Raw genomic sequence first — 14970 nt, forward strand, 5'->3', positions numbered from 1 at the left:
CTGATTATATTTTAAAAGGACATTGGGCCTTATTATTATTATTATTAATAGCCCGCGATGTCCCACTGCAGGGAAAAAGCTTTCTTCCCTTCTTCCACTCCTCCCTGTCCCCAGCTTGACCTTGCTTGGCTTGATTGGGCCTTATGACCGTAATATACGTACCTAATTTGTTCGAGAAACACAAACAACCACGCGGTACGACCTAAAAGTGTTGACGGTGACCGACAAGGTTGTTTGTTTCCATTGACACTTTTAATTAACGCCCACAGCCCTCAGTACCTTGTACCATAAAGTACGACTGAGATTGGTCTTTGCTCAAGATCAGCTGATTGCTTCGACAGTTCGCTGGTACGGGCATAAAGTTTTAACAGCCGTCTCGCCGCCATAAAGTGTGATGCACACATCCGTCTTGGACGATTCTGGGACCCTTGGGCATGTAAGAAAATGGGGCCCTGAGAATTCCACGTCTTTTTTCTCTTCTAATAAAAAAAGTTTATTCAGGTAAAACCTTCGAGACATATACATTTACAACAATCGGTAATGGTATCTTATTGCTCACAAGCAGAAAGTGCCGAGTCTGGAATACCTACCCTAAGTCACTGTGGTCCTCAGTGACATCGGCTTCCTTGTCCAACGATCAAGTTCAATCCCTGGCACCGGACTTGCACCAATGACTTATTTATTTATTTATTATTTTGTGGTCCCTAGTTTGGTTAGGACATTACAGGCTGATCACCCGATTGTCCAAAAGTACGATTATCCATGCACGTTAAGCCGTTGGTCCCGGTTACTACTTACTGAAGTAAGTACGTAGTCGTTACATGAGCCATGTCAGGGGCCTATGGCGGCTCAATAATAATCCTGTCACCGGGGTTGATGGGGTTGGTAATCCACCACACAACCCACACGATAGAAGAAGATTTATTATTAAATTGATCTTGTGGAATTTTCACTAACACAGTTGGCTCCACAATTACAGACGGCGATACGGCTCACCACCTGACACATTGCTCTAATAGAAAGCTCGATGAAGCGTCGATGGTCAGTTCATCTTGCAATGATGTACGATAAGCTGCTAAATCAGTTTCTTGCAATGTAATAAATTAACTGGTTGCACTTAAGACCTGGTTACATACCGTTTCTGTAATAGACCAAATACACCTACATAAACATACATTTTATAATTATGACAACTAATGGTTCATAATTTCACCACTGTTTACAAATAATTCGCGGAGCTCAGTGACTGAACTTTTGCTCTTTGATTGTACTTCTGACCAGCCCAATTGGGTATATATTGTTGAGTACTGTACTATGTACAAACTTGCAAGGAATATGCTATCTACTCTTCTTCTTCTTCTATCGTATGGGTTGTGAGGTGAATTAACAACCCCATCAACCCTGGTGTCAGGGTTACTATTGAGCCGCCAAAGGCCCCTGACATGGCTCATGTAACGACTACATACCGGGAGCAACGGTTTAACGTGCCTTCCGAAGCACCGATCATATTACTTTCGGACAATCAGGTGATCGGCCTGTAATGTCGTAATCAAACTAGGGATGACAAAGTGACTTTTGTGATGTGTCCCCATCGGGATTCGAACCCGGGACATCCGGATCGGGAGCCCGACGCTTAACCACTGGACCACAGAGGTTAAGTTATATATTTCAGGTCAAACTATCGATAGTTCGGTAACAGTAATAGTAAGTAGCGTAGGGAAACGTGACAGTCTTTCGGGGCCCCCGCGATTCCCTGGGTACGGGGCCTCGCGCCCTAATTGTAAAGACGGCACTGGGTCCACACGTTCCTGTAATTGCGAGTAAAGCTGTATTTATGGGTGCATCTTCACAGCTGGCCCATCTATTCCCAAGTGGGGCAGTGACGCTGAGAACCTACTTTTTTAAAATTTACTACCCGGAGAGTCAAGTTTACGAGTATTATTACTTAGCTTCCTTTGAGGATGTTTTTTTTAACATAAAACTTACGCTTTATTTTATTTTCTTAGGTGATATACAGGGTGGCCCAGAAGTTCACGTTCAAAATGAAAAATTAGATAGAGAGGCTTATTGGCTACCAGAAACACCCCTATGATCACCTAATTGAAAGTAAGACCCGTATTTCGGAAGGCACGTTAAGCCGTTAGTCCCGCGTACTACTTACTGATGTAAGTACGCGCCTTGTAAGGGGCCTTTGGCGGCCCAATAATAACCCTGACACCAGACGATAGAAGAAGACCAGACCTTCTGGATATCAACTTACTTACGTTCAGGTTGAGCTTGAAACGCAATACTCGAATTTGTAGTGTGGCGTCTGTGGTCCAGTGGTTGAGCATTAGGCTCACGATCCGGAGGTCCTAGGTTCTAATCCCGGTGGGGACATATGACAAAAATCACCTTGTGAAAGTAAGATGATTTGGAAGGCACGTTAAGCCGCTGGTCTTGGTTACTACTTACTGATGTAAGTGAGTAATGGCTACATGAGCCATGTCAGGGGCCTTTGGCGGCTCAATAGTAACCCTGACACCAGGGTCGATGAGGTCGGTTATTGACGTCACAACCCACACGATTGAAGAAGAGCAGACTTCTGGATATTAGCTTACTTAAGCTTGAAATGTTATACTCGTATTTGTAGAGTTGCAAATAGTGTACAATTTACTTTGATTGCGCCAGTCTCAGGTGTCTTATAGCGTTAAGAAGCACTTGTGCTTCCTTGTCCCACTCATTCCACGATGAAAGCGAAGATTGCGAAATGCAAATAATAAGCGAAGCGACAATTTGTCTCAATAAAAAGTTTCTGGATTTAAAGCAGTAAATTCTGCACTTAAGTAAGTCGGAAAAAAGCTATGAAAATTTTTAACAAAAAAAAAAACCGACTTCAAACGCAAAACTAAAAAGCAATAAATAAATTTACTTCGCACAAAGTAATTAGTACGTATTTTCAATTAGTTAATTAATTTTATAAATCTGAAGCCGGTGCCAAGGAAATGCTACAACGAAGTACCGATTCATATATTTTTCAATACTGATTGTTTTGTAATTTTTTGTTTGACATTGTTTTGTAATTGCTTTGATATAGGTTTTAAACAATATTGTGTGTACATAGTAATTTGATATTGTAGTAGGGTTGTTGTAGCATTTACTTGGCACCGACTTCAGATTTATAAAATTAATTAACTAATTGAAAATACGTACTAATTACTTTGTGCGAAGTAAATTTATTTATTGCTTTTTAGTTTTGCGTTTGAAGTCGGTTTTTTTTTGTTAAAAATTTTATTTTATTTTACGATTTTAAGTGATGGTTAGACCGAGCAAGGATGCAGAGACAGACAAATTTTCTGATTTATATTTATATATATTAATACATGATTAGTAGTGATCACAATTATTATTGATGAACATGTTTACACACACACACACACACACACTCACACACGCGCGCACACACACACACACACACACACACACACACATACACACACATGTGGTTGTCAGTGGAAGCTGCTATCATACACACTCACGCACACATATAGATACAGTAGATTTCGCGTGGTTCGCTCGCTGCTAAAGCAGCTCGCGTGTCCTGTTTATTCGAAACTGTCCCTCTTCGTATGGCGGCCATCTTGTTTTTCCGCCATTTTGTTTTTTTTCACCGGCGACAGAATTTGACCATGATTTAAATGGGTGTCGTGGAAACAAACAAAATCCAGGTGCAATAGGTTTGCCAGGCCGTAGAATGTCTCCCTGATTGGGAGCAGTTTTCAAAGATGACGTTCCGATCACACCACTATACATCATTTTTACCCCCAAGACATTTTCTGGAAAAACAAAATTTTGTATGGCGGCCATCTTGTTTTTCCGCCATTTTTTTTTCACACGCTATGGAATTTGACCAAGATTTAAATAGTGCTCTGAAAGAAATATTGGTTCACGTGCGATAGTTTTGCCAGGCCGTAGAGTATTTCTCTGATGCGGAGCAATTTTTGGTGACCAGAAAGTATTTCCGTACTCTACATGACGTTTTGAGTAAGCGCCCCATACATTATTTTTACCCAAAGGGGCTTCTTCCAAAATCGACAAAATTTTGTATGGCGGCCATCTTGTTTTTCCGCCATTTTGTTTTTTTGCACCGGCGATTGAATTTGATCAAGATTTAAATACGTTTCGTGAAAGAAAAATTGCTCCAGGTTGTATAGTTTTGCCAGGCCATAGGGTGTCTCCCTGATGCTGACCAGTTTTCGAAGGTCGGGAAGTTTTCCCGAAGCCTAAAGATCGATCCGATTAATATGACTTTACAAACGCACTAGTCGCTCCTACGATTTTTGAAAATTCCCCTCGATTTCTCTGGTCTTTCATCATCAGATCCTGACTTCCTTGACATGGGACCCCCTTGGGTATATCTCCTTTCAAACAAAAAAAGAATTATCAAAATCGGTTCATATACGACGAAGATATGCCCGAACAAACATAAAAAAAAAAAAAAAAAAAAAATATACGGTCGAATTGAGAACCTCCTCCTTTTTTGAAGTCGGTAAAAACCGGTTAATTGCGATTCGACTCGCGCACGAAGGGCTCCGTACCATGGTTTAGTAGACAGACTTAATCGCAAAACGCCTTACCCCTAAAAAAAGAACCTATTCGTAAAATGACTTATTCTTAAATTTTATGTATGGGGACATCCCTTAAAAATTTATTAAATTTAAAATAATTATTTTTAAAGGGGATATATAACTAAATATTCTGTGAATATTTGAAGCGGCTACCTTTACGATTGTTGTATGCTAGCCCCCTTAAATATTTATTTTATTCTGTTTTTTGGTATTTGTTGTTAACGGCAACACAAATTTTAACTATATGACTATCACAGTTATAGGTTACTGACTCGGTTATTGATCAACGTAAAATTTTTTGGGCGGATTCGTGCCTAAAATGACGTGTGATCCATAAATTTTATGCTCGTCGATTACTCGTCCCTATCCTTTTCGACTAAATTTTTTAGGCGGTTGTTTTAGTTTCGTGCCTAAAATTGACGTGTGATCCATAAATTTTATGCCTGTCGATTACCCGTCCCTTTCCTTTTCGGCGGGTAAGAAAATGACAGGTATAACATAAAATAAAATTAGATGGTGTTTACAAGAATCAGCACCAATGCCAACATAATAATACGTCATGCGTTACTGGAGTAAAATCAAGTTAAGGTTGAGGCGCCGTGTAAAAATACAAATTTTGAGCTCAGTTCGAAAGGCCTTGCAGTCGCTTCAACTGAGAACGGAGTCGAGAAAGAGTCGAGTGAACATCTTGAATGTAAATCTGTGCCATCCCTTTCAGTATGACGTCACATTTTAGAGGTTTATTCTGCCGAAACTCCATTAGGAGGCGACCTTTGCGTCGTTTATGGGGGCGATATTTAGGCGCAATGGAGAATGTCAAAGCTCTATATTTATAACGACTACGGGAAAATTTGTAATGGTCCCTTTATTTACGGGCTACGGGAGAGTCGCTTTTCGGTACTCCGTCTTGTTAAAAGTTTATTTAAAGCCTTAATGGGTTCGCGTTTATAATTAATCTGCTGGTTTTACATTCGTACTTTGATTCTACGCAGGATGTTAGTGACATTGTAACGAACACTTTGAGGGATGATTCAGACTACGATTCTGACGTGATATCAAGTTGAATTCTTCGTTGCCAAAGTACAAAATTGAAAATAAGTAAAAAAAAAAAACAAAAAGTCATGGTATTCCACTTGATATTAACTCACTATCATGAGCTGAATCATCCCTCTCAGTATTCGTTACGTTGTCACTAATACCCCATCCAAGTACATACAGGTAGCCATACAAGTAGGTATGAGTGTTAGTGACACCGTAACGAATACGGAAGGGGATGATTTAGACCATGATTCTGAGTTGATATCAAGTGGAATTTTCAGTCGGAAAATTCATGTTTATTTTTTCATTATCTTCATTTCCATACTTTTGCGACGGAAAATTCCACTTGATACCCCCTCAGTATTCGTTACGATGTGACTAACACCCTGTATATGTACCTATCTAACCTACTTACTGCATAAAAAGATGTTTCTAACTTTCGCTTTCTAAATCTAATTACTTTATTATCTTTACATAATCTTGATTCTTATTTCGAAATGAATAATAATTTTATAACCGTTTTTAAATGATAGCAGATAAGTATGCTGTAGCGAATGGGTTCAAATACCTCAACCAGGAGCGGATTCAGCTGGTCTTACGGCGGGGGGGAATTAGATACTTGAATTAGAGAATTAGATAAGCTTAGTATACTTATAGAAATAGTTACCAAGCTTACGTCGTGTCGCTAACAGCAACATCCGGTATAACCTTTTCTTTTATGGAACAACTTATAGTGAAAACCACGTATTTTCGAAAAATCACAGTCGGATGTGATTTCTTTTAAAAAAAACTCGTTTTCTTTCATTTAATTTCAAACCGGGTAAAAAATTACACCACATATCTCTATCTGGATTGAAATTGTATAATTGCGAGGTATTGTTAATAAAAATCACATCAAAACGTGTTTTTTATAAAATGCGCTTACGTGTTTTTCACTATAAGGCGACAAATCAAAGACAAATAATTGCGAATCAAAGACACTGTATGTTAAATAAAACCGAAAAAAAACTATTAGAAATATTTCAAAGGTAAAGGTACAGGTAAAGGTAAGGTATTTTTTCACTAACTTTAATGCAAAGGACTGGAACTGTCTGCCTTCGTCTGTTTTTCCAACTCGTTATAATCTGAGAGCCTTCAAGGCTAGAGTGAATAGGTATTTGCTAGGTAAGCGTGTTCCACCTTAGACCACATCGTCTTTTACTATCAGGTGAGATTATGGTCAAAAGTGCCTCTTCAGACGCCATCTAATTTTAGTTTCAGTTATACCTCTCATTTTCTTATTCGTTGGAAAAGAAAGGGACGGGTAATCGACAGGCATAAAATTTATGGAATACACGTAAATTTTAAGCAGAAATCTAAAACAACCGTCTAAAAATTTTACATCGGCCAATAACCCGACAGAGTTAAGTAGAAAAGTCAAACGGATTACATACCAGTGAGATGCCTATTTTATTCGCCCGGGTTATTCATTCGTTTTAAAATTAACTTGTCGACAATCATCCGTCCCTTTCCTTTTCGGCGGTTAAGAAAATGACGGGTATAATTTAAAATAAAATTTGGAGGTGTCTGCCGGTTCGGGGCCAATGACAGTTTGTCTACGGAACCCCCAGGTACTTTGGGAACCGCTGGTTCAGTTTAGGGGATATAAATAAGGCAACGATATTAATAAACCCGTGACGTAAAACGATTATTGTTCTTCAAATATTGGGCAACTAATACAGAATAGAATTATATAATGAGTACTGTTCAATACATGAACATAAATATTGGAAGTGTATAACAACTTTTTATTTTTATAGTTTTAAAATGGTAACTTTATTATTTTTGTAATGTGGCAACATTGCCATTTGTCTTTTCCCTCTTCTTGACAATGTCTTGCGAGCGGCCGGACGATGTCCGATCTTAAATTAATATTTCTTCAATAGTGAAATCCATATTTCCAAGTTACTTTGTTTTATTTACAAACAAGTACCCTTTTCAAAGTTTCTTAAGAACAATTTTCGGCCAGTTTACACATGGTACGCGGGTCTATTTATCCCAAACGGCCCCTCCGCTTTTTAATTACTGGCGTCACGTAAACTGGGTTTATTCAACTTTGCCCACGACCCTTCCCTGGTTTTTACTCCTTGCTTAGTGGCCCTGACGCCTGGGGCTTTAAGGGAGTTCATGTTTTGTCCATTATGAAAACGGTTGGTAAATTATATTGTACTTAGGTCATAGAATAAAGAACAATTTCCGTTCGGAGCACGCCCCGGACACTTCATACAAAAATCTCATTCTTACCTTTTGTCGCCTATTGCTCCTTACTCCTTAGCGGCTTACGGCCGTTTAAGACTAAAGTAACACCCAGAGGCTACGAATAAATAATAAGTCAGGAAGAGTAACTATGAACAAACGCCGGCGAAATATTGGCCCCACGACATTCTAAAAGATCGTAAATCCATAAAACCAATCAGTAGCGATTCCGTGACGTGCTTCATTGCGACAAGCGCTGTGATTGGTTATCAACAGCAACCACAATAGAGGTTGGTGCGTGTGTTTCCGGGGTTCTCAAATCAAGGATGTTGTTATGCAATGCAATGCATGGGTGAGTATAAGTAAAAAATGGACGAAACTAACGGTGGATTTAATAATTTTTAGTGTTTTGTATTTCGGATGAGGCGTGTTGCTGAATTATGTATTCAAGTAGTATTATTATATTGCATGTTTTGTGTTTTGAATTAATTGGTATTTAGTAAAAACAACTATTCAATACTTCAATTTTTTACTTGGATGATATATAAATATAATTACAATGTTACTTATTATTTACTGGAATAGGATGAAAGCCGATCATCCTCTCTTCTTTCGTAACGAACTGCTTTTTTTTATCCATTTTTGCAGTCGGTTTTAATTTTTGGGGAAAATAAAAAAAGGAAATTTCGACAAGACTAAATAACTGAAAAACTTATATTTTGCTGGAAATTGTTAATATTACTTGACTGCATAGTATTACAAATTATAATTTACCTATCTGAATTAAGCTAGGAACTTCTTGAATAATGCGGACCAAAGTACAATGTGTTTACGAGAACAGAAATTTTATATTTACCGATGATAAGTTATTCCAATTATCTTTTTGCTGCGCTTTTTTCGTTTCCTACACCAACTAACTACACATGACGACATTTTACATAATATTTCACTGTGTTTTCCATAGAAATATAGCATAAATCGAGCAATGACATACGGTAGTGACGGCGCGAGGCAGATTGAAGTAGGTGCGAGTAGTCATTTTAAGCCCCGCCCACTCAGTGTACATTTTAGTGGCGTCAAATTGTGAGCGTTGTTACTCTTCCTGACTTATTATTTATTCGTAGCCCAGAGGGGATGAGGTCGGCTCGCGATACGATTCGGTGCGGGGCGGAGAGTTACCCTTCTGTACGTATAGTATACATACATAGCAGTAGTATATAGTTATTTGGGTACGTATTTGAATATCTAAAATTGAAATACTTTACGTAAAAATACCTACGTTCAGAATCCCTAAAATCATTATACCTAATGGTTTTTCTAATTAAATTCAAAATACCGCAAGTTTAAAATGTCAAATGGATTATGCTACCTAAGTTCATAAAGCTAAAACTTGAAATATCTACGTTTAAAATCCCTTAAATTGATGTACCTCAAAGTTGACATCCAAGTTGGTATGTCCTCTTGCAAGATGTTGAGCGTGCTCGTCATTGACAGGCAAGTAGCTGTCATCTGTTGACATCCATAGAGATTGATGCCCTTCTTGTTGCAATCAAAGTGGTTGACTAACAACTGACACAAAATATCGAAAACATAAACAAAGAGACAATTTTATAAGTCCACCCTCTTTTTTGCTCGCGGCGCCCGAACTACTATTTAAGAAAAACGCTCACGAGTGATGCATCATTTAGGTATTTTGACCACTGGGTATTTTAAACGTTGGTGTTATAACTGTAGATATTTTATTACATTAGACATTTAGTCCATTAGTTTTTTTAAACTTAGGTATTTTATAAGTCGGCGTTATAAGCTAAGGTATTATAAACCATTAGGTATAATGATTTTAGGGATTCTGAACGTAGGTATTTTTACGTAAAGTATTTCAATTTTAGATATTCAAATACGTACCCAGTTATTTGTATGATATGATTTAAGCTAATTCGATGTCGGAAAAGGTGGAATAGTGGGGTGGGCAAAACTACTGACTAGTCACCAGTGTGTTGAACCATAAATGTGAGACCATTCTATCCCTCGTATAGAAATGTTGTGCTTGATATTTACTTATCTCTTTCTCTATTTTCAGATGCGACTTCGTCTTCTCTGTCTGCCTACATTTAACTCGTGATTGTTGTCCGTTCCAGGCTGGTGGTGTCACAGAACCAGCGCGCGCTGCATATAGTGTTCCCTCACCACTTCCTCGACTCGCCGGAGTGGTTCGGGGTATCCACTGACGAGTACTTCCAGGTATGTCACCATGTCTGCTGCTGTCGGTTACCAAAACCTTATAATCTTAGAATAGAATAGAATAGAATAGAATAGAATAGAAAAAGTTTATTATAAAAGGACGCCACACACAAAAAAAAGTCAACAACATCATATCAAATTTCCACTAAAACAATTACAAAAAAGCAAGACGGATGTTTGTCGAAATGACCATAAGGTGGTGGTGGACGTCCTGAGATAAAAGGGCCTCACTCAGCACAAGTCGCGGCGTGAACCACGACGCTGGTATTATGTGGACCCTGTTATCTTTATCCTAGGAAACTACCCAATTTTGTCACAAATAGCACCTTATTAGAAGTATTTTACTAACAATACGCGTGTAACAATAAGAATAAGCCACGCTTGTGAACACGTGGGCGGCACTTTCACTCTCAATGCCGTGTTTCATACGGCACGGTTCTCATTATAACTATAATGATGGAAATGTTGGAATAAAAACTATATTCTATTCTGTCTTACAGTCACAGTTTTTTTTAAAGAAGAAATTAAAGTGTTCTTTGGAGTTTTCCGGATTTTGGTGTTCTTGGTCCGATGTTAGCCCAGTTGAAAGAACGCTCGACTCACATTGTAATGTCGCAGGTTCGAATCCAGCACGGCAATGATTTTCCAATTGACTTTTGGATCATTAATGATTATCACGTGTTCAGCGGTGAAAGAAAATATCGTGAGGAAGCCTACGTACTATGTAGGTACTTGAGAAATGCGTTTCAAAGGTATGTGACCTAACGTGTAGGTATTGATCAGGTGTAATGATATTGTCACGACTTGTTATTCAATTTTTATCCGGATTGAAATTAATTGATAGAAATCCAGTTTTTTTTTAAAAGGCGCTTTCGACTATAGGGCAACGATATGGTTTTATAATGCCAAGTAAGAAAATACTCCAATATGTATTATAATGATGAAACTTAGCACGCGCGTGGGCCTCGCAACCAATGCAAAGGGAATAAGGTCAGTTCACTGTTTACTACGATGGTAATTATAAAGATCGTGTACGTTAAGTACGCTCTTAATAAAATTGCAACAGCAAGGCTCTGTAAGACTTGCGTGAGCGATGAAATACAAAGCTATACATGAAAACGTGCAGTTTTTATTTATTTGGTTTAAATGAATATTATAATGATGCTGATTGCTGCAGACACCCGATTTTATTTTAAGTTCATCACATAACTAATTTAAGAGCCACGCTCTTGTCCCCTTGTCCCCGTGTTTCCCTCTTGCCTGCCGCCCCGCAGTACTCTATCTGACGCGAGTGTGATGGCGCCGAGAGTAGTCTATTTTAAAGCCGTACTAGGACTCCTGTCCTCCGCCTCTGAATAGTACTGACAGTTACTGCAGCCCTCTGTTAGGTTCCAGGTTACAATCCCTGTGACTCGCCTCTTCCGTCCAGCATTGCCGTACCGATGGCTTCGAGGCGGAGATCCGTCTCCGCCGTTATTTTAAGTTACACCTGTGATTCTCTTATCCGCTGAAAAGGAAAAGGGACGAATGATTGACAGCTGTTAATTGTAAAATAAATTAGCGAATGAGAGGAAAACCTGGACGAATTAAATGCCGTCCTTTCCATACATTCCAGGTGTCAATAATGGCGATGGAAGAGTCTCGAGTGCTGGTGTGGCACCGTGACAAGCTGAAACTTTCCATCATGTCTGATGCGTTCCTGCAAGCCGTATTCGACCACATACTTGGCAGGGACGTGGTACATAAGCTCATGCAGGTATGGTTTTGAAGTAGTCGAAATGGGAAGTGACCCACATCCAAAGGAGTTCTGAGAAGTGGTCTATGTGGGAAGTAGATGTTTTGAAAAGTGGTCTATGTGGTGAGAACGAGCTTTTTCGATGGAGTGTCCGAGCTGCACATCATTGCTTCGGTTGGCTGCAACTACTCAGGCGGAAGAGTATCCATCAATATCTTTAACGACCTCCGTGGTCCAGTGGTTGAGCGTTGGGCTCACGATCCGGAGTTGTTCGATTCCCGGTGGGGACATATTACAAAAATTACTTTGTGGTCCCTAGTTTAGGATATTACTGGCTGATCACCAGATTGTCCGAAAGTAAGATGATCCGTGCTTCGGAAGGCATGTTAAGCCGTTGGTCCCGGTTATTACTTAGTGATGTAAGTAAGTAGTCGTCACATGCGCCTGTGGTGGCTCAATAGTAACACTGACACCAGGGTTGATGACGTTGGTACTCCATCTCACAACCCACACGATAGAAGAAGACAGGTGCCAGAGGCAGACGCCTACCCGAAGCATGTTATGTTATTTTATGTCAGAACCTGACTCCGTACTTGACCAAACGTTTCAGGTGAGCGAGACAATGGGCGTCAGCAACGGCCACCTGCCCAACAGCTTCGAAGAAGGGGAAGACAAACCCATGTTGGTGGTCAAGAAGGCTGGGGACGGGCCCGGCATCACGGCGCTGCTCAACCGGCAGCTGCAAGGTGCGTGATGATGGGGTTACAGGGGCTGGGGAGGGGGGGGGGGGAATTGGGTAATTTGGGGAGAATTTGTGATTGTGGCGGATGATGTGCAAACTTTGATAATGTCTAATTGGCTTTTCTATATTGCGTCTTGTTATTTTATTTTAAAAAGAAGGAAACTTCCATTGACCTTATCTGAAGAAATATTACAGATCAAGCATTGCAAAGGTACGTTACGTTCCCTCAACAATAAAAACTTAACGTACCCTCTGAAGCACGGATCATCTACCATGGACAATCAGACGATCAGCTTGTAATATCCCAACCAAACCAGGGATCACAAAGTGATTTTTCTGATATATTCCCACCGGGTTTCGAACCTTGGACTTCTGGATCATGAGCCCAACGCTCAACCAGCTGGACCACGGAGGCCTAAAAGGACATTAGACCGCCTTAAATTTGCATATCATTTGTTACCGTCACAAGTTCACCTTAACCAAAATATAGGCGCTAATAGAAGAAGTGTTGAATACTTGGGCGTCAGCTATTCTTGTATTAAGGTTCTCCTCGATTTCATACATACATAAACTCACGCCTTTAATCCTTATCGGAGTGGGCAGGAGTCTTAAGGATATTGGATATAACTGATGCCCAAATAGCAGTTGATTTTGCATGTAGATAGAAAGTTAAAGTAAATTCTCTTAAATATTTTATTAGTCGATTTCCGTATTTTTGAGTAGAATTAGTAATTTTTTCGTGATGAAAGAATTAATATCTGATTAAAGACCCTATTGGCTCTATTGGACTTGGGTGTTCCGTACTTACTTTTTAATTAAAAAATAAATTGTCTATGGTCTTTTACATACGTTTAGAAAAGACAATTTTATCTTTCATAGTAAAATAATCGTACAAAATTACGAATAACTTACGTAGATTTTTTTTTAAATATTCAACATATTTCGAAATTTTCTTTTTGGACATGAATGTGCTATTGGATCACACATATCGGTTATTGGTGTTACATTGGCCCTGATTCCTGCAGACACCTCCTAATTTTATTTTAATGTTTACCTGTCACTTTCTTATCCAACGAATAGAAAAGGGACGGATGATTGACAGCTATTAATTTTGAACTGAATGAGTGTATGAATGAATAACCCGGCCGAATCACACAGACATCTCGCCAGTACGCAACCCGTTTGACGTGAGTTGTCAATTTAATTTTCTCGTGTTAATGGCCAATGTAAAATCCTGAGAGAGTTGTTTAAACTGCAGAAAAAAATCATGCCTGTCGATTACCCGTCCCTTTCCTTTTCGGCGGATAAGAAAGTGACAGATATAACTTAAAATGAAAACAGATGGTGTGTTCTGGAATCAGCACTGTTATTTGTTTAAACATTAAATGTATAGATGTTTCAAAGATATGCACTGTCATGCAATGTTCTGGTACGGGACACTAACCTAAATCCATCAAAAATGTTAATTGGATGTTATCTGTTGTCTTGTAAAACTAAATGTGATAGAGACTTTGGTATGTCTGTTTGTGCTGTGTCCTACATCCTAAATTCATGTTGAAAATGACAGTTAGAGATTTTGTCTATGGTCAGAGAGATGCCATGGTACGGTGGGCCCATTGTGTAACATGGGATAGCCAGTAGCCATAAGGGATTAATATTAGAGATATACCGACTAGTCGCTGTAGCATTCTCCATTCTTGTCTATCAAGGGCCAATTCTTTGACTTTCTTATATAAGACACGACGTTCGCCTTCTCTTTAACTTGTTCCATGTAAGCTTTTGGTCTTCGCCTTCTTGTCTTTCCTTCTATCTTCCCTTCTATGATGTTTTTAAAAAATTAGTCATGTCTTGTTAAGTGTCCAATCATCTCTCCTCTTCTGTCGACTCACCGACTAGTTAACCAGTATAAAAGTCGGCGTCTTGTCGCAATTGTATATATGATAGCTTCAAAATGTAGAAAATACGCGCAGTAAAACCCAATGAACATCAATTGAAATAATGATTATTATTATATAAAATTAACACGATAAAAAAGAAATATATTTCGCGTTAAATAGTAAATAGAATCTGCGCCAAGTGACTTTGTGGTTGTACCAATAGGGTATCTTGATCGAATATAGAATGCTAATCTAGAAATAGAAGCTAGTAAAAGATTTTTCTTCAACATTCTTGATCATAGACTAAATCTCAAACTCTTGCATGTATTTAAGGGACAGCAACTTAGAATTTCGCGCTTTGTATTACTTTATTTTTTTATAATAGCTTTCGTATTTATAAAATTAAGTAGTTTGTAAACTTATCGCTAATTTGAATATAAGCTAGATTATTAGTAATTTAGACTTTAAAACAGACATAATAAAGTCGTTGATGTT

At 38.8% G+C, this 14970-nt stretch overlaps 1 protein-coding gene across 5 annotated transcripts in view; it reads left to right on the forward strand.

Moving 5' to 3' along the window:
* LOC126371488 (blood vessel epicardial substance-like) overlaps positions 1 to 14970 on the forward strand; it is a 242854-nt gene that overhangs the window by 52954 nt on the left and 174930 nt on the right. For all 5 annotated transcript variants that reach the window (XR_007567049.1, XR_007567050.1, XM_050016800.1 and 2 more), the window contains exons 3-5: positions 10019 to 10121; positions 11737 to 11877; positions 12467 to 12602. Coding sequence is in view for 3 of the 5 variants with exons in the window: in XM_050016800.1 (XP_049872757.1) it covers positions 10019 to 10121; positions 11737 to 11877; positions 12467 to 12602 (380 nt within the window). In the remaining 2 variants the exon portion in view is untranslated. The remainder of the gene's footprint in view (positions 1 to 10018; positions 10122 to 11736; positions 11878 to 12466; positions 12603 to 14970) is intronic.

This window comes from Pectinophora gossypiella, chromosome 12 (assembly GCF_024362695.1).
Source record: "Pectinophora gossypiella chromosome 12, ilPecGoss1.1, whole genome shotgun sequence".
NCBI classification, from domain to species: Eukaryota; Metazoa; Arthropoda; class Insecta; order Lepidoptera; family Gelechiidae; genus Pectinophora; species Pectinophora gossypiella.